Here is a 26568-nt window from a genome sequence, read left to right as displayed (position 1 = left end):
GCGGCTCACAGCCTGAATTTTGAAGTATTAGTGCAATGAGAGGCACCAGTGTTCATCTACTTCTGAAGAGTTCCAGACTAACACTGCACTGATACGTGTGGCGGAGGGGGCCAGCGGGATTTCTGCAACCTCTCCTTCCCCCAGAAGTATTCTGGGTCAACAGAAATTATGTCCCCGATGGCTGTGTAATCCTCAGGGACATATTTTTGGGTGGTGCAGAGTACTTCCTAGGGAAGATGAGGTCGTGTAATCCCCCCCCACCACACACACACTAAGCCAGCAGTGTAGCTGAGTTAGTTGAACCTTTCAGAAGCACTGGTGCTTCTCCTGTTGCACCAGCGCTTCATTAATCAGGATGTCAGCAAGTCTGGAAACAACAAAGAGAGGGAGGGGAGAGAGGGAGAGAGAAGGACACAGATGAATGTAACAACATTTCTACAGCCAGCAACTGTATCCAACAAAAACACTGGCAAAGGATTCAGCATAAGTGGTGTCTTCTACCAAAACATGCATTATTTATAGCAATCCAACATGAATTCTGGATGCATGTTTATATACTAAGTGGAGAGCACCACATCTACAAATGAAATGCAGGTTCTGCTGTGGTAAATACATGTATGGTGCTTCAACTCAGTGATGTTTTATATATTACCGCAATGTTGTCAAGTCTCTCTCAATAAAAACAAGTGCTTAGGGCCTTTAAATAAAAAATCAAAGTAGCCAATGTTTCCAGCACTTCTGCAAAACATAGCCTTCATGCTAAGGGAAATGCACCATCATGTTTCAAAAATGCAGAGTAATTTCCACCTATTTATGTACTTAAGTTCACTGATAATATTAGTTAGGTACAGAAACCATAATATTTTCTTAATAGTAGCAGCCACAAAAGGATTACCTAGAGGTTGAAGCAGAGGCGAGTGCTAGATTCGGCATCTCATTATCTTCCTCTAATAATTCTGAAGCTAAAATGTTAGTTGTTGAAGAAAGTGCATCTGCTATGCTTTCTGCTTCATTATCAGATGGTTTGCGTGCAACTCCAACTGAAACTTTCACTTTTTTTCCAGAAAGGTCATCACTAGGTGGTGCCATTCGACCTTGAAAAAGCAAATAAGCTTTACTGTTTAAGCACACATCATATCAGACCCTCAAAAAAAATCTGATTGCAATAATAATAATTATTATTTTTACATTTATATGAATAATAATAATGAATAATAAGTTCTCATTATAATGTTTAAAATGCTGTTGGCTGAGAGTTTATATATTCTTATGATTTGAGTAAAACAGTTCACCAATCTTCGAGAATCAAGTTAAGGAAATTAGAGACTGATTTTCAAAAAGAACATAAGCTGATAAACATGCATGCTAGAGAAAAGGGACTGTAAATTTAGACCCCAACATAAGAATGTTGTCAGGGAGTCACATATTCGGTAGCCAGCCACTGATTATTGCTGTCTCCAACATTGTCCTTCCCCAGTCCTCAGGTACACAAAAATGGATCTGAGGAAGCAGCAGAGTCTCATCTCTGATTTCATGAAGCACTTTGGAAGCAATCAGTGTCTCTGAGATGGACCCCTTTCCATCCCCAAATCTGGAACTTGTAGAAGCAAACCTTGTCTCTGAATGTCCCCAAAGTGCAATGGCAAGTCACAGACAAAATCCTACTTCTTTCCCACAAGTTCCAGAGTACCTCCAAAAGGTAAAATTTCTAATTCTGAATGATCCAGACATAAAACATTTCCAAAACACACATTAAGTCATGGATGAGACCTCCACTCAAGTCTGGAACTGGGAGTAGGGATAGAGTCAGCCTCGTTGCACCGGCATTTTTACAAATACATTTTCATCGTTTGTCCTACAGTGCAACTCCCAGTAAAAATAATAGAAATGTGATCTTTATTATGAGCCTTGTACATGTCAGTGGTAAAGGACTAGGACAAGAAGTGGTAAGCACTAACTTTTAAGCAAGCTAGTAAAAAGTCCCTAGCTCCCTCAAATGCCTTTGCCCTTTCTCTCTTGCTGCCCCTTATACATGGAACTGCCACCCGGAACTACAGGCTACTCACCTGTAACATTGGTTCTTCTAGTGGTCATCTGTACATCTATACATATGGGCTATGTGCCTGTGCAGAGACCACGTTGGAATCTAACAAGCTCGATTTCTCCTGCTTTGGGTGGGAACCCTGCCCCCAGCCACTATGTGCGGCTGCACCATTCCTCATTCCCTCAGTCACAGAGTCAAGCTTCAGTGACCCTTGAGGGGAGGATGGGAGGGTGTGTAGAAATACGGATGACCATTAGAAGAACCAACGTTACAGGTGAGTAACCTGTAGTTCTTCGACGTGGTCTCTGTCTTCTACACATATGGGCGCATAACAAGCAAGCACCTAAGGTGGAGGGGGGGAAACAGAGGCAACAGGTAAACAACCAGAAAGAATTTATTTCAGGACAAGCAGCTCAACTGAAAATTGATTGCAGGACACTCCTGCCAAATACAACATTATTATGAGCTCTAATATCGAAAAAATAATGCTATCCAATAGGGTGAAGCCCAAGTAGCTGCCTGACAGATAGAGTCCAACAGGACTGCCCAATCAAAGGCCACAGAGGCCACCACGGACCTAACAGAGTGAGCCTTCACAGGGGCAGCCAACTACTTAAGGGCCAGTTGATAACACAATTCAATAGCAAAGATTATCCACCAGGACATGGATTGGGCCGAGACCTGAAGCCCTTTCCACGGCCCATCATACAAAACAAGCAAGGAGGGGGACTTCCTCTGCATGTAAAAGGGCAGAGCCCTGCTACATCCAAATGGTGCAACCGCCTCTCTGCATCCGATGAAGGATTTGGAAGGAACACAGGCAAAGTGAGTGGGGACGAGCGGTGAAACATGGACACCACCTTAGGGAGGAACTTGACATCTCTCCTGAGTACTACCTTGTCCTTATGGAACTGCAAGTACGGTTGGTCAGCCCGCAGGGCCCGCAACTCACTAACCCTCCTGGTGGAGGTAACAGCCACCAAAAAAGCGACCTTCCAAGTCAGGAGACTTGGAATAGAAGCCAAAGGCTCAAAGGGTGGCCTTAGCAGACCAGCCAGAACCACAGACAGATCCCAGGCTGGTAACATGACCGGATTATCTGGAAACAAGTGTTGCATACCCTTCAGGAAACTTTTAACCACTGGATGATTGAACCACGAAATCAGATCAGAGCGAGAACAGGCCACAATGGCAGCCAAATATACCTTAAGGGAGACAAGTTTCAACCTAGATTCCTTAAGAGACAACAGATAATTACAAATGTGCTGCACAGAGGGATTACAGGCATTAAACCCATGCAGGGTGGCAAAGGACACAAAGCGAGTCCACTTGTGATTATAAAACTTCCATGTAGACGGCTTCCTAACAGCCATCAACACCTTCCAAGGGGAAGTCGGGAGGACCCGCCACGCAGTCAAGTGGAGGGACCAAACATCTGGGTGTGGCACCCGCCCCTGTTCCTGAGACAACAGGTCCTCTGTCCACCAGTGGACCACTGCCCATACCGCCGGAAGGGACAAATGCTGAAGATGACCCAGATCCCAAAGAGGATCGAAGACATCCAAAAACCACCTCTGAAGGAGGCACATCCAAAGATGTGCGTGAGGTAGAACATAAGTGCTGGATGCCATGTGGCCCAACAGGCGTTGTATGGAGTGCAAGGTTTGCAGGCCTGTGGCTGAGAAGACCGCCGCTAGTCTCTGAAGAGTCACGATACAGGCCTCCAGGAGGAAGACCTTTTCCAAGACCATGTCAGATATCAGTCCAATGAACTGAATCCGCCGAGTAGGTTCCATCTGAGACTTTTTGAGTTTATCTGGAACCCCAACTCCTGGAGGGTATCGATCAAGATCTTGAGGGCCTCCAAGGCCGCCTGTTTTGTACTCGCCACGACCAGCCAATTGTCGAGGTACGGCAGTACCTGCAGGCCGTGTTCCTGCAGGAATGCCACCACCAGGACCAGGCACTTTGTGAAAATGAGAGGAGCGGTAATGAGGACAAATGGCAACACCTAGAATTGATAGGAGATCCCTCCTATCTGGAACCGCAGGAAGCAACAATGTTGAGGCCTTATGGACACATGATAGTATGAGTCTTTTAAGTCAAGTGAGACTATCCACATGTCTCTGACCAAGATGGTCATGATGGTAGGCACCGACAGCATCCGGAATCTTTTGTAGACCAGATGCCTGTTCAGAGCCCTGAGGTCTAAGATAGGGCACTGACCACCGTCTGGCTTGGCACCAGGAAGTATATACCTGGAGTAGCTAAGTAGATACCTGGCACCTGGAAGTAGATACCTGGAATAGAACCCGGGACTATACGGACTCAACACTACCTCGATCGCGTCCTTCTCTAGGAGAGAAGTGACCTCCTGGTCCAACTCTGGGGTACAAGGGGTCACCACCATCCCGGATACTAGTCGCGGACCGAAGAACTCCAGGGCGTAGCCCAAACGTGCTACCGTAATTACCCACTGGTCCATAGTGACTTTGTCCCAACTCGCCACAAACGGACGCAGGCGGGTGACAAGGCGCCCCAAGTCATTGCTTCTTTGGCCGGACACTAGGACAAGGTTTCTGGAAGGCCGGCTTATTGTTTCCCCTCCCATTTGTGTCTGAGGGCAAACTTGTTGCTCTGAAAGGACTGTTCGGAAGGCGACTGGTGGGGAGCCGGCACTCTCTGCGTCTGATGAGGTGACCATTTGGAAGTTCTCTGTAGCTTCAGCAATGCAGCGCTATAGGACATGGATTGTGTGGTGCTCCGCAACTTTTGCACTTTCTGGATCATGTCATCGGTTTGTTCCAAGAACCGACTACAGCCCTCAAAGGGCAAGTCCTCCACCCTGGTGCGAGCCTCATAGTGAAGGCCAGATGACCTAAGCCAAGCATGGTGTTGAAGTGCCACAGACGTGGCCATCACTTTAATGGCACACTCCACGGAGTGACAGGCAGAATACAGTTCCTGCTTGGAGACCTGCATGGCCTCCTTCAGAAAAGACTTTGCAGGATCCTGCTTATCCTGAGGAACAAGATCCAGGAAAGGACCCACTTTTTCCCACAAGAAGTGGTTATATCTAGCATTATATGCTTGATAGTTTGCCACACATGAGTGCAAGGCTACAGCAGAATAAAGTCTTCTCCCAAAGGAGTCCAATTTCTTGCCCTCTTTATCACCTGGGGTCAACTGACTATGACCCCTGGACCTCTGTAAAGAGGCCTCTACAATGACAGAGTTCGGGGTAGGGTGACGTTTCAAAAAGGCTGTATCCTCCTAGATTGCACCCTGCAGAAGTTCTCCAGGCGCCTATTCGGCTGAGAGAGCGTATTAGGCTTCTTCCAGTGGGCTTTTACCACTTTCAACAAGGCTGTGTTGAAGGGCAAGGCAGCAGGCACCTTGGCCTCCAAGTCAATCAGGCTGAACAGGGGGTCCAGCTCCCCTTCTTGAAGGGTACCGAGATTCACCCCCAGAGCTGACGCCAACGGGTCACATAGGTACAGGTGAAACTCGGAAAATTAGAATATCGTGCAAAAGTCCATTAATTTCAGTAATGCAAATTAAAAGGTGAAACTGATATATGAGACAGACGCATTACATGCAAAGCGAGATAAGTCAAGCCTTAATTTGTTATAATTGTGATGATCATGGTGTACAGCTCATGAAAACCCCAAATCCACAATCCCAGAAAATTAGAATATTACATGGAACCAAGAAGACAAGGATTGTAGAACAGAATAATATCGGACCTCTGAAAAGTATACAGTGTACTGTGCTTGATTGGCCAGCAAACTCGCCTTACCTGATCCCATAGAGAATCTATGGGGCATTGCCAAGAGAAGGATGAGAGACATGAGACCAAACAATGCAGAAGAGCTGGAGGCCGCTAATGAAGCATCCTGGTCTTCCATAACACCTCATCAGTGCCACAGGCTGATAGCATCCATGCCACGCCGCATTGAGGCAGTAATTGCTGCAAAAGGGGCCCAAACCAAGTACAGAATACATATGCATGCTTATACTTTTCAGAGGTCCGATATTGTTCTATTCTACAATCCTTGTCTTCTTGGTTCCATGTAACATTCTAATTTTCTGGGATTGTGGATTTGGGGTTTTCATGAGCTGTACGCCATGATCATCACAATTATAACAAATTAAGGCTTGACTTATCTCGCTTTGCATGTAATGCGTCTGTCTCATATATCAGTTTCACCTTTTAATTTGCATTACTGAAATTAATGGACTTTTGCACGATATTCTAATTTTCTGAGTTTCACCTGTATATACATTTTCAGGTCCTCTGACAGAGAAACTGTCTTTGAATCCGAGTGGAGAACAAGCAGGGATGAACCCGGAGAGACAGCCTCCGAGTCCTGCAAACTATCCTTGCTGTCTGATGTAGGGTCTCCTGGGACTGACTGGTCCTGAGGCACAGGGGTCGAACATAATGGGGAACTGGGCATATCAGCCGGGTGGGCCAGTGCTGGGACCCAAGGTTCTGGCGGCGACTGCCAAACTGGAACTGTCTCTTGGTGCGGCTTCAATACTGACATGAACTCCCCGGCGCAATCCTCTTGGTCCCGAAACGAACGACACAGAGAGCAGGAACGTGGTCACCCTTCCACATGCATGAGGGGCATCCGGACAATCCTCGATACCAAAGACTGCAGATACTCAATGTATTCCGGGTGGTGAGACCCATAATGGGATCGAACACAGTCTGAACAGTCCGAGCTGCCATCCATCCGGTAGCAATAATAGGAATCAGGGTCCCGACACCAGGAGCTGTAGTCACGCTCTGATTCCAAAAGAGGAGAACAATACTCCATAGTGTGATAACGATCCCGATAATCCCAAGACAGATCCTGCTGATACGTATCGACGTGGGGGTGACCTTCGTCTAAGAATCCACGAAGAACTGGGATCGAAATCAGGTGGAGTGTAGGCTTCCTCCTCAGCCAAAGCGCAGTCAGGTTCCCTTGCCGTAACCGATTCCAACCCCCCTGATGGCACAGATGAAGCAGGATGTGTCGATACTGAAGGTTTTTGCACTGAGTGAAGCAACGCTATCTTGGCCTTCTTAGAGGTCAGGCCCGATGATCCCTTGGGTCCATCAATCCCTTCCGCTTAGGGGCCTGGATGCAATCTTGATCCATTGGGGAGTGCTTCTGAGACTACTTCTTTGTCTTTACCCCCGACGAATTTGAGAGAATCACAGAAGCCGCCTGAGGCTGGTAAGAGGGGAGCTCCTCCGAGCGCGCCCAATTGCTTGATGCTGCCAAAGGCTGAGCATCAGAGGGTGATGATCCCAATACTGGGATCTGGTCCTCCATGGTATCAACAGCCGATCTGTCTGCCAACATCGAAGTAGCCATTTTCAGAGACTGTTTAACTTTTAAGGCTTCCGAAGAATAGAGCGCTAGATCCCACAGGGCAGCACGCAAGTGAGAAGCCCTATTTCTGCGAGCCTGCTTAGTAAACGTCTGGCAATACGGGCAGGTCTCGACAATGTGGGACTCCCCCAAACGCAAGAGGCACTCCGTGTGCGTATCGGGGAAGTGAAGCTTCAATCTGCAGTGGATACACTTTTTAAAGTTCTTCATACCCAGCATACACCCCAAGGTCCGGCAGGCCACCACGCTCAATCCCAGCCGGGACCAGAGCTCGAAGGAAAGACCATTAAAGAAAAATGCAAAGCCGAAAAAACACAACTGAACAAGAAGAAAACAAAGGAAAACTAAAGAAAGCAGAAGAAGACAGGAGAAAAACAACCAGATTAACAGTAGCCAACGAGTTGCTGAGCTGAAAGACACCACAATGTTCGCTGAAGTACGGATGAAGAAAGACTGAGGGGATGAGGATTGGCGCAGCCACATATAACAGCTGGTGGCGAGGTTCCTGCCCAAAGCTGGAGAAATCGAGCTTGTTAGATTCCGATGTGGTCTCTGTGCAGGCGCATAGCCCATATGTGTAGAAGACAAAGACCACATTGAAGAACAACTGTGACACGACTCTTCTCTTACTCCCTTCAAAATGCTTCTTAAAACTCACTTTCCCCATGAAGTCTGTGATACAATGTCTCAGTCCCCACTCCTTAATCTAGCTAAGGCTAATATGTGTAACTAAAACAACTGCATATTCCTCTTCTGTATACCCCTGCTGCCTCCATTTCCCTGCACTTCCTCACTGTAAACCTTGTTTCAATAACTGGATTATAAACCCCTCAGGGCAGGGACTTTTCCTCTCATCCTTTACACATGGATGGTGCAGCAATACCTGTGCAAATTTTACAATTAAGGTCAAAGAGATGATTTCTGTGTTGACTTGTTGTATCAGGAGTGGCAGATTCATCAGTTTCTGTTTCTTTTTCAATCTCCTCCACCTTCTCCACAATCTTAACAGGGGATGGCTCCTACACGTGAGAAGACAAGCAATTCACTAATACTGTGTTATATATATATACATAAATACACACACACACACACACACAGACACACACACACACACCAGCCTACATTCAGACTAGTAAAATGTGAATAGACAGTGCCACTATGCAGTTTTTGGTGTCCACAATGTCATGCAAATGCTAGAGTACAACCCTCTTCAAGGCATACCATAGGCTGCCCTATGTATTGTGCAAGACATCAGCATTTTCCCTAGCCCTAGAACTAGTCTAGAACAGACTATATTTTCTTTTTTGCACAAGATCATTATCCTTACTCTAGTGCAGTAGCATTACATTAGTGTAACACTAGTCTGGATAAAGGCCACGAGTATATATTTTATAAAAGTTTAACAGTAACACTGATATCATTGAGGCAAGTACTTCATAATTTAAATGTAGGAGCCAGACCAGTACATACTATAAATATCTGGGAAGTTAAGAGAGGGGAAACGTGCAAAAACTCAATGCTATGTTGTAGCACAGTTGCATCCAATCCATACAGACCAGCTCCCTGCACTTAAATTAAATGGGTACACAGTGGCTGCTTGTGCGCACACAGCTGTGCTCAGATGCATTCACAGATATCTCTGAACTGGTACAAATTAATCACATGATGCATAAAACAGGACACATTTTATCCATTTTAACAAGATCAGTGCACTTGTTCATTTTAAAGAAGCAAAAATACATCTTGTATTAATTACAAAACCAAATAGCTCTGTCATTTACCTGAATTTCCAAAGCTGCTTCTTGCTCTTTTACTGGAGTCTCACTCTCAATCTCGATTTCTCCTTTATGAGTAATTTTTGTGATAGGTCGCCTTTCCACTTCCCTCTGCTCTTTTTCAATCATTTCAATTGTCTATCAAGTTACAGATAGATACAGCACAGATTAGATATACACTGTGAAAACACCACCAGAAGGAGCTTTAAGATATAGAGGACAAGAGCTAGATTCCAACTTCCACATATTCATCTCGATCATGCATCCCATGCAGAAGAGGTAGGAAGATGTAGCAGAGACAATGACTGTGGCTACTTCGCAGAGGCATTGTCCCCAGTTCCCCTGGGCTTCCAAGGATGGAATAGCCCCACCTCTGGAAAAATTGATTCTCTTTCCTTTGAATCTTTTCCTTTGTTTTTGTATCCACTAAAATGTTTTAATATTGTGCATAGACATTCAAGTTCTAAAGCTATACTCTTAAGGACACCAATGAGTTGAGCTTCACTAGCCAACTACACTACTTCTCCGAGTACTGATCGCTATGGCGGTCAGAAAGAAACTGAAAATGGAGACGCCTAACCGCCACTAGAGGGTACTGCAGTCACGTGCAGTGAGTGTTTGGCGTCGCGAGGAGCTAACGAATTCTTCCCGAAGCTGATCTGCACAGGCGCAGAAGCCACTAGTTATGAATGTTGGAACCAATATCCAGATATGCAAGCAGTACCTTGTTCTCTGCCTTTCCTCCAAGACTCTGGTGACCAAGCTACTGGCAGGTTCCACACACACGTACCTCCACATATCACTGTTTCACCAGATTTATCCCAATTATTTTTTGCAAGGAGATGCATGGTGGACATATACATCCAGAAATCAGAGGTGTAAACTCAAGGACTCTCAAAATTGACATAGGATTCTCTGGCCTCCACTAATGGAGCTCTTATAGCTGGAGGTGAGAAGGGCCGTGCAATAACTGTGTGAACACAGCACACATATCAATTGTACCTCTTCTTCCTAGGGATTTTTGCAAGCTACAAGCATATCAATTATGATCCTTTTGCTAATGAAATACTAAGCAGCAAAAAGCAAGTGGTAAGAATCACAGATGAACATTTCTATATCAATTCAGCTTATGAATTACAAAACCTTTTTTACTGCAAATGTATTCTAAACTTGTACATACCCACTGCTAAAAATGTTTTCCCTTTTATGAAAATGAAGAAAGAAGGTGTTAAGACTTCTGACAACAGTGGGGAACAGGAGGAACAGAAGGCAGAAGAAAAGTGTCACCATTCATAGCCATCACCTTGGAGACAGAGAGTCCAAATTTTTAAAACTCAGGACATAAAATCCTCACTCATTTGTGTTTCCTTCCTTCACAATGACTCTCTTCTATAATCATTAGTGAACTAGAGATGTGCAACTACTGGATGACATCCAGATTAACTAATGAGTAGTGCCACTAAAATTAAGGGAACACCTGTTCCATTAATTTAATTAGACTACTCATGAGTAATTTAACCGAGACATTGCCATAAGATGGGCCATCATCACAACTGGAAGTGAACTACATATTCACATACGACTTGGGCAGATTCAAGCACTGCAAATTATCTTGAACCTTAGAACATGCAACCATTTTAGGGACCAGAAATTGTTGCTGGATTCTAGAACAATCAATGTTTAACACTCAGGATGCCAGCATTCCAAGGTTAGTCAATCCTATAAAATTATCACAGTTGCCAGAAACAGTAGTCAATTCCAATCCCATTGTAATCTGACACCAAATTTCAATCTCAGAATCCAGATGGGATTTTCTGAAATAGGTATAGTTTTCCATTGGAAATATTTAACCTATTAAAGTATTTATCAATAAGCCATACATGTCTATTTTCTCTTTTCCGCCATGCAGCTAGTTCTTTGGAAGCCAATTCTTCTGGGCTCATTCTTATGAGATGGTCTGGAGTAACTTCACCTTTCAGTACTCTTTTAAATAGTATCTGGAAAAATAGCAAATTAGGTATAGGTAATAAACAAAGGTAGCTCTAGTGCAAATCCAAATAACAACAACAGAAATAGATTGAATCAACAGGTTGACTGAAATATATCTGTACACATTTTTTGTGAAACTATCTGCTACAGAAATTCCATTAAAATGTTTTGCTTTTAGCATTAATGACATAAAGTGTTATGCTGACTATATCTCAAAGTGTAGCCAGAGTAAAGAAAAAAATCTTAATTAAAAATGATACTATGTATGCTAGTTAAAAGGACATACCGCTAGAAAAAGTGAGACTTGGGACAGAGTTTAACAGCGGCTTTTTAGAGAATACTGATAAAAGCAAAGGCAAAAAAAGTTATCAAACAAACAAAATTGGAGTAGTGCCAATAGCTCAGATTAGGTGTAAAAGCAAGCAGATATACTGGCCCTTTATACTCCATAGATTGGTTCTATATAATAATCTGGATTTCAGCCTCATTCAGAGTAAACAAGGAATACCGTATTTTCCGGCGTATAAGACGACTGGGCGTATAAGACGACCCCCTGACTTTTCCAGTTAAAATATAGATTTTGTTATATACTCGCCGTATAAGACTACCCCCTCTTCCGCACACCAAATAAAACTTATAAGAACATCAGATTTGATTTCAACATGGTAATTTTAATTCAAAGCAGCAAAACTGTCACTTATAAACATAAGGCTGAATGTCATCAAACATGTACCGTAAACATACCGTAAGTGCAGGTGGATTAAACTCAGAAGCTGAATGAAAGGATAACACAATAAACGCATGGGAGCTGCCATACTGTTTGTTTTCTAAGGTATAAACTAAACTGGAACTGACAATGATAGGAGGAAGTTAACAAACAATAGAGAGAGAGCAAGTGCTGGGCAAGTCACTGGCGAGTAGCATGCATCATAACTGCAAGCTATGGTATTTTTTGCTAGTGTGACAGTTTCCCTTTTAAAAGCCTATTTAAAAGTCCCGAACCATCTTTTCTGTTACTCCATATTGTCTTGCAGCAGCGCAATTATTATGTTCCATGGCAAAGTTTACAACTTTAAGTTTGAAACTAGCTTCATATTTCTTTCTTCTTGCTGGTGCCATGATGGGGTTTGATGATGGCATGATAGGATTTTGACTGTTGGACATTTTCTATACTGTACTGTAAGTACACTGGTGCAGTACTGTGATACTGGCAATTAATTGGATTTGTACAAAGCCTGATTTGATTGGTCCCTGCTCCCTGCCTGTCCTCCCTGTCTCCAACTCCAAGCACACACACCTCTTTCACCTGCCTATTCCTACTTATCCATATTACCACTATTACCATATACCATAGTTTATTATACCATATTGTATTTATTATATTTATATTATTCAGATTTAATTCACTGGTATCTTTTTTTTATTACTGTAGCAGTCCCAGGTTAGCAGCATTGTGCGTGGAAAAATGCCTCCGGCCCGCCCCTTGTGTCTTTGCTGTGCATCTCTCCTCCGGCTCACGCGTGCGCGCTTGGGACGTACGCCTCTACCTAAGAACTACAAGGCGTGCGCCTCGGGTGCGCGTGTGCGGGCTGGAGGGGAGCCGTGCAGTGCGGGATGCAGGGGCGGGCCGGAGGCGTGTACTGTGAACAGTGCCGCTATCCCTGCTGTGAAGATAGACACAAGTGGCTCTGTTTCATGTGCTGCCGGAATCTGTGTATGTTTCCTCCGAAGTCAGCGTGTTCAGTGGGCATTATTCTCAATTAAGGACAGCAGCTTCAGGCATAGACTTCCTACATGTTGACTCACTTTCCTCAAACCGGCACACCGACCCAGCGGAAGTAGCGATGAAGCGGCGGGCACCGCTTTCCCACTGCCCGCTGTCCAAACTGAACCGGAAAGCTGTGTGTGCAGGAGGAGGAGGTAAGGGGCACAACAGGAGCTCGGGACTACAATGGGCGGTAGTGGATGCAGGGGCGGGCTCCGCTTTCCCTCCGCCCGCTGTTACACTGCACCGGAAAGCTGTGTGTGTGCAGGAGGAGGTAAGGGGCACAACAGGAGCTTGGAACCATAGTATAATTAGCGATCCCTAAACTACACTCGGCGTATAAGACGACCCCCCCATTTACGAGCAGAAATGTATGGTGTGAAAAGTCGTCTTATACGCCGGAAAATACGGTAGGTATTCTTCATCATGCACACAGATTGCTTTTGCTTGCTGGAGAGAATGGGGAAGACCCTGAGCACATGCACTAGAGACATACGACCCAACTTGCAAAACCTCCATATGTGTTTGGAGAAAGCGAGACAGACAGAATACCAGAATGCATGAAAACTTCACCAGACACTTGGAAGGCCGGAGTACTAGACAGCATATGACTTGGAAGAGCAGGCATATCAAAGTACTTTTCAGCAATAATTTCATTTTACAAAAGCCAGACAATTGGCAACCTTAGCCAAAAAATCATGAAGTAATGAGCTAGACTGGCTGACCCAAGAAGAAGTGTCAGTCACAGACATGACACTTTTAATTTCAATAACTAAAGGCGTGCCTACATTGAGATCTACATTGAGATCAAACTACACATTACGTTAAATGCACAACGTGGCCCTGCATTTTGTTTTCAAGCGTTAAAGCAGCTGTAGCAGGAGGAGGAGAGGATTGGTAGTGTGCTGCATGGGCAGGGTTTTTTTTAACCCTTTCCACAAACTGACTGAAATCAATCTCCCTACAAAATAACTGCTATTAGCCTCAGGAGGGAAGCTCTCACTGGCACCAATCCCGATTCAGAAGAAATTAGGGGTGAGGAGGGGAATGATGGAGCACCAGAAATTCAAGGGAAAGGGGGAGATGCGAACAGTGCTGTGAAGATAATTATTGATTCTTTATTTAACCACAGACAAAATTCTTGTCTTAAGTGTGGGCAAAAGCAGCTCTTCTTCAGAGACAATATTATAATTGACAATTATCTTCACAGCACCATCAGGATTCCCCACCCCACCTCTGCAGCTGTCAATTACATTTGAAAATCATATGCACACACAGCCAAACTATGCATTTGCTGTTTGATCCTTACCAGCACTTGTTTTAGGGAGAGGGAACAATGAAAATGAGAACATCTATTATTTTAGTCCTCTGGAGAAAAACAAATCCTGCTCGAAAGATTTCAGAACACATAATTAGCATAAAATGACACCACGTACATTATTTTTTTGATCTTTTAGGTTGAATATCAAGCTTCTGTATTTATTCTTATACTTGGAATCAGTATCCCGAAAAAAAGAAAACAGTTCTTTTTCAATCTTGTTTGCAACTTTTGCTGCTCTTTCGTCAGGAATCTTCAGCGTGGAATCTGCAAGTCTGTGAAACATACATACATGCTTATTTATTTATTTTAAAAGCAGCTGAAAATCTAACTGAATAATTAAGTTCATCATCCACACCTTTTCTCCAGGATTTCTTTAAGCGACTGCCTAACACTCTGTCTTATCTGATCAGCAGAAGGTTTGGATGCAGGGGCAGTAGATGGGTGAACATTACTGACTGTTCCTCCTTTCTCTGGTCTTTTCTTTTTGACTTCTTGTTTATCTTGAACACCTACATTAAAACATAAATGGAAGAATCACAGTTTTAGCAACTTGAAGTTCAGAATTCATAAAGGTGAAAGAAAAGGACAGTAGGGAAGTTGGTCTGAAGAAATATGGAATGGGAATTTAATATTAGATTAATGGGATTGAAAGATTTCTTAACAAGAAGAGAGATATGAGTTTTATGTATCATTTTAAAATCAATAAACTAAAGTCCTCTCTACCAGAACTGATTTGCTTACAGGAGAATTAGCAAACATCACTAAGCTTATTTTCAACATATTCAAGTAGATGTCAGGTTTCTTAAATGGAATTTACTTCAAAGCACGCATGTTTCAGATCATTTTGCTGCATGCTATACTGACGAAGGGCTTTGTGGGATTCTAGTGCTAGTATGAGGGAGCAACCTGTCCCCTATCAACTCTGGGATACAAATCCAGTAAGCCTTGTGGCTCTCAAGGGGAAAGCCTCCCACTTCATAGGCTTGCATGGTATTCCTTGGGCCACAGGTACCAAATCTTCTTGGCCACTCACTGCTTGTGATGATGCAGCTTGTTGATATAATCTAGGTGGCAGCTTTTCTAGATCTGCACACACACTTTTAATGATTCTTCATTTTCAATGCTGAAAACAGTATTTTAGAAATTCAACTCTCCCTCTCTCCAGCTTAAACTGTATCAGCAGCATTTAAAATGAGCACTTCTTGATTTCATGCATTCATATTATTTATAAATGCTATTTCAAAATAAAATGCTCATTTCTAGATTGCATAGCTTTGATTACCTGATTTTGGAGTGCTTTCACTTGCACAAGAAACATTAAGATTATCTTTATTCATTTTTTCATGTTTGTCCTCTGAAGACCGGCGAGGAACTGTAACCATTTGTCCAGTTTTCCTGTTAGGAGTCTGCTGCCCCTTTTTCATTTCAGAATCTTTGCATTCCGATACAGCTTTTCCCTCACTGGATTCCTGAAACAAATGTTAGCAAATCACAAAAAGAACAGGGATTATAGTTCTTTCATAGAGCACATTTTAAGACAGAACAAAAATGGAAATGTGTTTTTAAGTTTCTCTTTTTTAAAAAGACAAAAAGTCTGGAAAAAGATTCACACAACAGTTCTGTTTCAATTAATGAACACTATCCACATTTGAGTGTATATTTCTAAGGAACTTAAGCAAGCTTAATTTTCATTGGGCTATTTAACAAGCAAAAATTGCCTAGAGGAGGAAACAGTATGCCCTTCCTCCACTCACCACAAATGCCTCCCCAAGTTAACAGTTTTTTATCCTAACCAAGCTCAGAGAACAAAAATAAGCTCTCCTTTGGGTGGGAGAATCAATGGACTTGGTGAGTTTTAAACTTCCCATCAATTTTTCCAGAAATGGTCCCATGTCCAGATTCACAGTGCCTCAGCAAATATGGGTTTGGGAACAAAACCGCCAAACTAATGTGCAGGCTTGTACTATGATACTATGGCAAAAGTAGTGAGAGCAGTGACAGAAGACATCCCATAGCTGCACAGCCTCTTGGTTATTTCTTGTTTGAATTAGTCTCCATTTTGTGGACTATTTTCAACCAAAAGCCTTATAACAAGTGCAGCATAAGGGAAAGAGGGCAGAATGTCTCCTCACGTACTATGTTGATTGTTGGGATACCAGTACTGTCAAGAACTCCTTAAACTGTTTCAAGCCATTTTCCTTCCAGACAGCGCTCCCTCATTTTTCCATTTCCAAAGACAACTGTTGTCAAGTAAGCACCTCAAAAGCAGACACAAAATTTTAAGTCACTTATAGAATAACAATGCTTCTATTAAATCAAGTGTTAATTTGTTTACTAAAATGTTAAACCAATGCATTTGGGAGAAAATACTTTATTTTAAAAGGAATTAACTATAGCCTATAACTGTGGGCGCCAAGAGTCAAATTCGACTTGACAGCACACTTTACCTTATAATGGTTCTGGGTGGTAACCAAAATAAATAAATACATACATATAAACATAAAATTTCTTACCCGTTTAAAAATTTTGACTCTGTGCTTCACAGCATCTTCTTGCTTTGCTTTATTTTGAGGGCACGTGATTGCTTGTTTTGATATTCCAGGCTTCTCACATTCCATTGTTCTACCCTCTCTAGTTGCTTCCAGTTTCACCTGTGCATCCAGCATATTTTGATCAAGAAGGTCTGGCTTTTTGTCCTCCTCAGCACAACATTTCACACACACATACTCTTTGTCGTCTTCTCCCATTTGTTGTGCTTGAGAAAGACTCAGCCCAACGCAATCACCATGAAACCAATCATCACACCTACCGCAGCCTACCATGAACCTAAAACCAAGAGAAAGATTCACTGATTAATACATGAGCATACAGTGTTTTATCTGGATTGTTAAAACAAAGCAGGTTCTTCTCAACTTAATGCATTTCATGTTGAAGAGAACATCCATTACTCCAGCCTTACAACATGGTAGGAGATGTCAAGGTTAAACCAAGATGGATTTTGTCATAGTCATCTAGAAAAAGGACACAGCTTTGGTATCAAACTAAATCACTCTGCTCTCTAGTACATATATCTTTTAGTCAGTCAGAAAGGGAAATGAAAAGATAATTTAAGTGGTCTACACATACTTAAACATAAAAAACTAAGTTTCTTACGGGAGTAATACTGTTTTAAATAAAGAATCAAGTAGCACAACAAAAATATTTGTACTATAAAATTACTATAAATTAGCTAAATATTTGAAAATGAGATACTCAGGAATAACAGAGACTCTGGAACGCACTCCTTGATGAAATAAGAGCTTCCCCATCTCTGATTTTTAAGAAGTCTTTAAAGACACATTTTTTTCGCACAAGCCTTTAAACTAGACTTGTGGTTTTTAATCATTTTAAGGTTTTAATGTCTATTTGTTTTATGTTGTTGTTAACTGCTCAGAGTTTGGGGCAGTACAAACAAACAAACAAACAAACAAACAAATTAATTAATTTGATCACTGGGCATTACCCAAAACATTTCACAGGCAGAATACTTAAAAAATAGTTTCATCTGGATCATTTAACAAGCACAGCCACAGTCACATCTTTCCATACTGGGATATTTTGTGGAACAAAGTTCAAATGCACACTTTGAATGGTGTGGCCCCTTCACACCCACACCCATAATGGATAGTGGCCACTGGATATAAAATACTTGCTCAGTGTTCCCAGTTCCCATATACTTTATTGCCAAAGGAAGCTGGATGTTTTCACATCCTTTAAATTCAAAATAACAAACATGAAATCCTCTTAACTCTACCTTTTATGCATTTTGGTATTCTACATGGCAACCTAAAAACTTTACTCTTTCTGTATGGACCAGGGGGGTATAACACTCTGCTTATGGACATTACTCTTCTGTTGTTTTGCATTTCCTCTGTCAGGATGTAGAAAACAAAAAAGCAACAAAATATTTGAGCAAAGTCTAATGGTAGTCTTATGACGGATATATATTGTATCCCTAAGCACTGCACTAGATCAAAAACTATTGAGAGGGACCTAGAAAATCACGGTGTTGCTGTATTTAAGTTCAAGAGTTTCTAGCTGTTTGAGACGGAGCACTGACAATGATGTTTTATCACTGAAATGTGTTTGCTCAAGTTTTTAAGGTCTTGATTTTATTTGTTTTTTACCTGACTTGAGCATTAAAAGAGGTCTTTAAAATCTTGTCAATAAAATATCACAAAATAGTAGTAAGCTTTCAAGTTCTCAAGAACTTTTCTTCAGACTGGCAGTTAAGCAAAACAAGTCAGAGAGAGACAAAGTTATGCATGATGGAAAAAAACCCAAGGTCTGCAGTTTTCATGGCTACCTAAGATTTGTGTGTACATTATCTCAAGCTACTTTTCTTGTCGATTGCTTTGTAAAAAAATTTATGATAGCCATGATTTGCAAGCTCTCACATTTTTACTTACTAAGACAGTAAAAGAGGAAATGTATTTTGCCAAGAGGTCATCAAGACCACAGCTTCTTTACAAGTCTGCCATTACATGCTGCAAACTTCGCCATGATTGCATTTTTTCCAAATAACTGAAGGTAATATGAGGCAGCTTCTCATATTCCTATGTAACAATTCTAATGTACTATACATTTTGCATTAAGGTACAAAAGCCTCAGTATCTGTCCTGCTCCGTGCCAGAGGCCCATCCGATTCTCACTGCTTTTATCATATATGACATGTCAACCATCCATTGAGGCATGCCAAGTGCTCAATAAAGCCTGTGTTTGTGCTTCTCCTAGGCACACAATACAGGGCTGGAAAGCCACAAATAGTTCAGGGGCTGAATGTTTGATAGGAATTTTCCAAACACCAATATCACAACAATGTACTTTCCTCACACATAACACTACTGAAGAAACATTTACAGGAATGAAACAGCTTCAACATATTTTCAAAGTATGCATCTTTAGAAGAAAATTACATCAGGAAACTAGCTGAATAATCTCAATTTCCTGCTAAAATTCATAAGACTGCTTCACTTCTAACAAAAATATATGTACTAATACTCCATTAAATTATTTCATTTCATTCAGAAGCATGAAATATATCCTAGCAGGTCACTGTTGACCTTTCAAAACAACATTTCAAGTCTCTCCATCTCTTATTCTAAAAGCAGAGCGTAAGATAATGGAGAAAAGGTTATCACACCTACTCTCCAGACCCTACTCTTAAACATCTTACTTGGTAACGTCCTCATGATTTCAATGATATTTACTTAAAGTAGAAACACCCATCTTCACAGCTAGGACACAACAAGCAAGCATTTCAGAAGTATTATGTTCCAGTTTTAGGATGTCAAAACTGATTGTAAATTTCTGAAATAACAATCAAAAACATCTTAGAAATCCAAAAAGATGTTCTAACACCAAGATCCAGTCTTCACAACTTGGATATTTAAAAGCAAGATCATACATTGGGAAGCAATAAAGTATATTGGCAAACAGAATAATTAGCAGCTATAATCTTGCATCTCTGAGGCATGTACTCCATTCACTTGCATCACAGGGAGTCCATATACAGGAGAGGGGAAACCTTCACAGAAAACAAACAGGAAGCTCCCTTCTGGTGTTGGAGTTTTGAATATATCCAATATGCTGTGGCATCAGGAATTAATATCCTTGAAATACTGGCAACTACTCTTTTTGATTAAAGGGGAAGCAGTTAAAATAGTTACAAATGTAGAGAGTAGATTAACAGACTGCCATTTGGTCTGTACTTCTGAAAATACTACTCATCCAGCTGTTTAGCACACTCAAAATGAAATTAACAAAGCAATGAACACTTAAGCCTGACTGCTGATAAACTGCATAAAGTCTTTCCAGAGTCTTTGACAAAAGACAGAAATTTTCATGACTTTCCACTATGGGATGGCAGCTGCAATTTTGATCAGACAGGGTTTAAAACAGAAGATACATTTCATTCAACAGCAAGCCTGGGGTTCCTTTTGGATCACTGTTTCAGCAGGAACTCTACAGAAGAAACAGACATAGGGGTAGATTCCCTTTGGCTCAAAGCCATTTCCTATTTCACTGGCTAGAGGTGGGAACACTCTCCACGACTGTTTACTAGGATGGTTCCAGAATTGTGAGCTGTACATACCTTAAAGTTAACTAGTTTCCAATCAGATGTAAAAATCAAACATTTGTATGAATCTTAAGCACAAACCAGCACAAGCCCGTCTTACTTATGTATTGTTTCTATATTTTTAGTCTTTAATCTCTGTTAGTTGCCTTATAAAGATGCATAGCTTTTACTCCCATTTAACACAGCTTTTCAGCATTAATTTATTATAATCTGCCTATGCAAGCATAGGTTTTTCTGTTGACCTCTGAATTGGAATAATTTGTATTAATGGAACTGCTCTCTTAAATAATGAAAAGCAGTTTTAAAAGAAACCAAATTTTATATAGAACTATTAGTAAATCTCTTCATATAAACTATCTTCTTATTATTTACATTTTCTATCCCGCTCTTCCTCCAAGGAGCCCAGAGCAGTGTACTACATACTTAAGTTTCTCTTTCACAACAACCCTGTGAAGTAGGTTAGGCTGAGAGAGAAGTGACTGGCCCAGAGTCACCTAGCTAGTATCATGGCTGAATGGCGATTTGAACTCGAGTCTCCCCGGTCCTAGTCCAGCACTCTAACCACTACACCACACTGGCTCTCTTGAAAATTGATGTTATTTTCTTCTCCAGTCTATAAATAGGAATTGTTTGATAAGCAGACCAATTAAAAATTGGACCTAGTAGAGGAAGGTTGAAATTGATAGCACAGATATGGACATGGTTAATGTATAAACTACTTAAACCAGCCATACTCAGCGAAGGACACTGTTTATTATTATTATTTACATTTTATATCCCGCTCTTCCTCCAAGGAGCCCAGAGCAGTGTACTGCATACTTAATTTCTTCTCATAACAACCCTGTGAAGTAGGTTAGGCTGAGAGAGAAGTGACTGACCCAGAGTCACCCAGCAAGTATCATGGCTGAATGGGGATTTGACCTCGGGTCTCCCTGGTCCGATTCAAATTTCTTCCATCTAAACTCACTGGGAAGCATCCAGAGCAGTGCTAACACAAGACAAGACTTAGAACAATCCATTTTCTACTTCCCACTCTGCTCTCTGCAACCCCAGAGCCACTTGAAAAGCAATACCTGAGAGTCAAGGGACACTCCTCAGCCGTAGGGATATTCCCTACAGGCTGAAGAGTGTCCCTTGACCCTTAGGAATGGCTTTTCAAGTGGCTCTGGGGTTACAGAGTGAAAAAGGAAGGAGAAAGAGGGATGTAATGTGGATGGCTAAGGAGGGAATGGTGGGATACTAGAATGCGGGCAGACACACCTTCCACTTGCAGAGAATGTTTTTATTTGTTAAGGTGCTCTGATGTAGCAGAGCACAGGAAAAAGAAAATGGGTTGCACAAAGTCTGTCTGGTGTCACCTACTTGCATTTTAATTTTCCTCCATTTTGGTAAACAGGATAGTAATGTCAGGGCAAGGGAACTAAGTATGCAAACCACTAGAAGAGTTGGTGGCGGACAGGGGGGAGCAGGTGTTTCCCCAGCAATAATGTTCTCTTTTGTAGGCCTATGCAGACTTGGTTTCAGAATCAACGCTAAATCAAGTTACATTACTTTGCTCCCACTGCTTACTTCTGCACAGAGGTCTTGTGCAGTGTTGGAGAGGGCTGCTAAAAGGAAGCAGTCTTGCAGGAAACTCGTGACATCTTGGAAGGTATGCACAGAGTAGTGGGAAATGGAGTCCTTCCAGCCCTTTCCACTCTATATGGAAAGCACCAGGAAGGACGCAATTTCCCAGCACTCTTTACATGTCTTCCAAGACACCACAGGGCTTCCTGAAGTTCTGCTTCACTATAAGAGCCTGTTGCTATGCACAAGTCCACTCTGGGCAGAAGCAAGCAGTGGGAGCAGTCACCTCTGTGCGGAGTCAAGGGTCAAGTTCATGTATTTGGCCCTTCAAAGCCAAATTTCTGCACTGACCTAGTAATCTGCTTTCCTGAAATCATGCTGATATTTTATTTGAGAATGACATTCTGGTTTGGAAACTAGGAATGCAGTACTGAGAATGAGAGTGGAACGCAGCTAATCATAAGGTATGTCACTTGCGCAAGGAAGGAAAGCTATGCCAGATGTATTAGGAAAGAGTCACTTGAGAAGGGCTGAAGACAGTTTGAACAGGTCAAACAATTCCTCTCTCACATGTGTAACTATGTAGGTGTAACTGTGGTAGTATTCAATATCCTGGCCCACTAACACTAAAAGATTTGGCTGTAGACTGCTTCAGAGTTTGATGTCCAAATGTATTACCCATGTTGTAAGGCTGGAATAGATGTACAACTGCAACAGAAAGAAAAGAAAATTGTTTTAAAACTTAATAATGACAATGGTGGTAACTAGTTTTAACAGCCTTTACACTAAATGAACAAAATGAATTCTAATAAATAAACTACCTAACTACAGGTTAGTGAAAATTTAATTTTTCTCCCATAGAGCTCTGAATACAAAGCAGTTCCTGTAAACAAGTGAGGAACAGAGTGTCTGATGCACGCAGGGTAAATGTGATAAATTTGAATATGGAGAAATATCACACATAAATATAGATTTATATAATGGAATTTAATGTTCAGATGTGTCTCTTAAGTACACTGTCCTACACAATGTCCAGACTATCTTTTTCAAACGATCACTTAAGTGGACAAACCAAAGTAATTTGCTAGACTGCCCTTTGCAGGATCAGAGTTTTACAAAAGAAAACACCAGTCAGAAGTCACTTTATTGGGGAATACAAAGCATTGGTTTAAAGTTGCTGTTATTAATGAATCAAGCCAACTCCAGAGGTCAGTGATAATACAAGACAGTGTTCATTTATCATATATACCAAAATACAGCTTTTATATTAACCAAATACACATACTGTATATATGTATAAAACATTCTTCATTCCCCTTCCCATTCTTCTGCGCAAAGCAAATTCATATGAGGTACAGGAATGTCTATACAAGATGATGATGCATCAAGTGTGGGTTGTATCCTCCAAAAGAACTTCCCTGCCACCTGGAGCCTCCAAAAAGCCTCTCTTCATGGTCAAGAAATTCTCAGAAACAAGTATCTGGCAAGTAGCAGAGACAACTGTAAGGCAAGGGAGGAAAACCAGGTAGAGGCAACTTCTACTCTGCTCACGGAAGGTCGCTCCAACAAATTTCAATGGTTTTTCCCTCCCCACAGTGCCCCATTCCACCTTGTTCGCAAGGGTTCCCTGACCCTCAGGAGAAGCTTTTGATGGTGGTGGGGGGAGCTGTTGCTTCTGCTAATGCAAGAACAATATTTATTTATTTATTTAAATCATGCTGAAGCCATTTTCAGATTGCTGTGACCATAGCAAATCTAGGGTTTCCGATCTTCACAACTGAGCAACTACTAAATTGGGGGAAATGAGATATGTCTGGGGAACAATTGTATTATGTAGAGCGTGATGGCATTGCACAGCTGAGCCTCAGTATTTTTAGCCAGATTTTCTTTTTTTCCTTTTAATAAAACAAAAGTTTAACAAGAAAGCTCGCCTGGTGGTTACTCAGGGATGGGCCTTCTCTGCTGCTACCCCAAAGCTTTGGAACATGCTCCCTGCTGAAAGAAGAGCCTCCCCATCTCTGACAACTTTTTAAAAACCTTTAAAGACTTTTTCACCTATTCACTCAGGCTTTTAATTAAATATTGTTTTAGCAGTTTTAGCATCATTTTAAAATGTTTTAGAATTTGAGCTGTAATGTTTTAACTTTTACTATATCAGTTTTGTTGTTTTATCTACTGTTTTAACTTTTTGTGTGTTTGCTTGTTGTAAACCGCCCAGAGACATGAATTTTGGGCAGTATAAAAATATGATAAATAAAATAAATAAAATAAAATAAAATAAAATAAAAATAAATAAATTAAAATAAATTAAAATAAATTAAAATAAAAAGGCCTATAGAAATTATCAGAATTAGCAAGAATAACCATTGCTTTAAAATCCAGGAGTCAGGGAGTATAAAAGCACATATTTTGCAATTCTGAGAAAAAGTCATATGGGTTCCACCCCAAGATTTACATAGTTCTCTCTGTAATGCAACTTGAAATATATTAAATACATAATAGTGTGAATAATAAATTTAATGTCATGGAGCAAACCCAGGAAAGTTTGGGTGCAGCCTTCTTGGTACTGTCAATTGCATTTTAGACAGATAACTCCTTGAATATTCCTGCATATACCTTTATGCTGTAATGGATGACTTTATAAGGTGCCAGTTATAGTGATAATTACAAAATTTGAGTGCTTGGCAATACATTTTCCTAGATTCGCTTTTGTATTGTCAAATAAGTAGTGGTTTCTTCTCATCCCTTTTTATTAGGATAATAAATGATTTCTCTGCCCACATAAATTATCTTAAAGGATATTTTGAATGTATCCCAGAAAGATATTCAGAATTATACTAAGAACAGTTTTAAGCAGTTACTAAAAGACCCAGTACAACAGTACTGTAACGTGATTTAGTGTTGATTCTGAAACCAAGTCTGCATAGGCCTACAAAAGAGAACATTATTGCTGGGGAAACACCTGCTCCCCCCTGTCTGCCACCAACTCTTCTAGTGGTTTGCATACTTAGTTCCCTTGCCCTGACATTACTATCCTGTTTACCAAAATGGAGGAAAATTAAAATGCAAGTAGGTGACACCAGACAGACTTTGTGCAACCCATTTTCTTTTTCCTGTGCTCTGCTACATCAGAGCACCTTAACAAATAAAAACATTCTCTGCAAGTGGAAGGTGTGTCTGCCTGCATTCTAGTATCCCACCATTCCCTCCTTAGCCATCCACATTACATCCCTCTTTCTCCTTCCTTTTTCACTCTGTAACCCCAGAGCCACTTGAAAAGCAATTCCTAAGGGTCAAGGGACACTCTTCAGCCTGTAGGGAATATCCCTACAGCTGAGGAGTGTCCCTTGACTCTCAGGTATTGCTTTTCAAGTGGCTCTGGGGTTGCAGAGAGCAGAGTGGGAAGTAGAAAATGGATTGTTCTAAGTCTTGTCTTGTGTAAGCACTGCTCTGGATGCTTCCCAGTGAGTTTAGATGGAAGAAATTTGAATCGGACCAGGGAGACCCGAGGTCAAATCCCCATTCAGCCATGATACTTGCTGGGTGACTCTGGGTCAGTCACTTCTCTCTCAGCCTAACCTACTTCACAGGGTTGTTATGAGAAGAAATTAAGTATGCAGTACACTGCTCTGGGCTCCTTGGAGGAAGAGCGGGATATAAAATGTAAATAATAAGAAGATAGTTTATATGAAGAGATTTACTAATAGTTCTATATAAAATTTGGTTACTTTTTCCATTTAGGAGTAGGTAAGAAATTTAAGCCAGATGGAAGGAAGAAAGTAGCTCCTTTATCAAAATAAAAATTCAAAGTCAGTGTAACTGTGAGTGCAAAGTACAAAATGTACCTTTCCCCAAACTTTTAAAAAATTCTTCTGCAATGTGAATCTACTTACTCGTGTACTGAGATAGTTAATAGGTGAAGGACTGTGGGACAGAAGTGAAAGTGGTGCATTTTGCAAGTTTTAAAAAAACAATCAGCCAACTGTGCAGCAGTAGAAGGTAAAATAAGTAATTAAAATAATTTCATGTTTCAAAGAATATGGGTTGGATCCACACAAGTACAAAAGGAAGCAAAGTTGCAGGAGAGGCTTTTGTGGCCTCTCTCTTTACTGCAGCCTCCTACACCTCTAAAAACCTGTCCCTCAAGGTCAGAGGACCTTTGGAAACAATGACAACATGTGGCATGAGGGGGGCTGCAGGAGGAGGGAGGAAATCCACTGAAATTGGGCTGATGCATCTTGTAGATGTGGAGCCCCAATGTTTCAAATATGGGTAGTTCACATATTTTTGTGGCAATCAGAACAAGGGTTAAACAATGTTGGCTCAGTTCACCAGACAGGCAAAATATTTTATCCATCAGATGTTGGTACATTACTAGTCAGAATTTTTTCACTCATCAGACATCATTTTCGTCATAAACGAGTAGACTTCCTGAGTCCTGAATCAGAAGATTCTGAGGACTATGGGAAGCATCCAAAAATTTAGCAGAGTAGCACTTTGCTAGTGGAAGTTCCTTCCATGAGCAAAATACAAGTTGTACAAGTGGAAGGAGTACTTTCATAAGTTGAAAGGATCCTTCTGTTCATGGAAGGAGCATCTG

The 26568-nt window shown here is 41.4% G+C and overlaps 1 protein-coding gene across 9 annotated transcripts in view; it reads right to left on the bottom strand.

The window, feature by feature from the left end:
• Positions 1–26568, bottom strand: part of PHF3 (PHD finger protein 3) — a 90637-nt gene that overhangs the window by 22221 nt on the left and 41848 nt on the right. For 8 of the 9 annotated variants that reach the window (XM_053286538.1, XM_053286537.1, XM_053286541.1 and 5 more), the window contains 9 exons: positions 22647–22676; positions 16798–17110; positions 15567–15753; positions 14640–14793; positions 14400–14556; positions 11090–11206; positions 9216–9347; positions 8318–8453; positions 896–1094 (listed from right to left, as the gene is read on the bottom strand). In XM_053286538.1, the coding sequence (XP_053142513.1) occupies positions 896–1094; positions 8318–8453; positions 9216–9347; positions 11090–11206; positions 14400–14556; positions 14640–14793; positions 15567–15753; positions 16798–17110; positions 22647–22676 (1425 nt within the window). The remainder of the gene's footprint in view (positions 1–895; positions 1095–8317; positions 8454–9215; positions 9348–11089; positions 11207–14399; positions 14557–14639; positions 14794–15566; positions 15754–16797; positions 17111–22646; positions 22677–26568) is intronic. The other variant, XM_053286539.1, reaches the window with a different exon arrangement.

The sequence above is a fragment of the Hemicordylus capensis genome, chromosome 1, assembly GCF_027244095.1.
Source record: "Hemicordylus capensis ecotype Gifberg chromosome 1, rHemCap1.1.pri, whole genome shotgun sequence".
NCBI classification, from domain to species: Eukaryota; Metazoa; Chordata; class Lepidosauria; order Squamata; family Cordylidae; genus Hemicordylus; species Hemicordylus capensis.
Note: the sequence above shows the minus strand (reverse complement) of the source record. Positions and strands in the feature narration are given on the sequence as shown.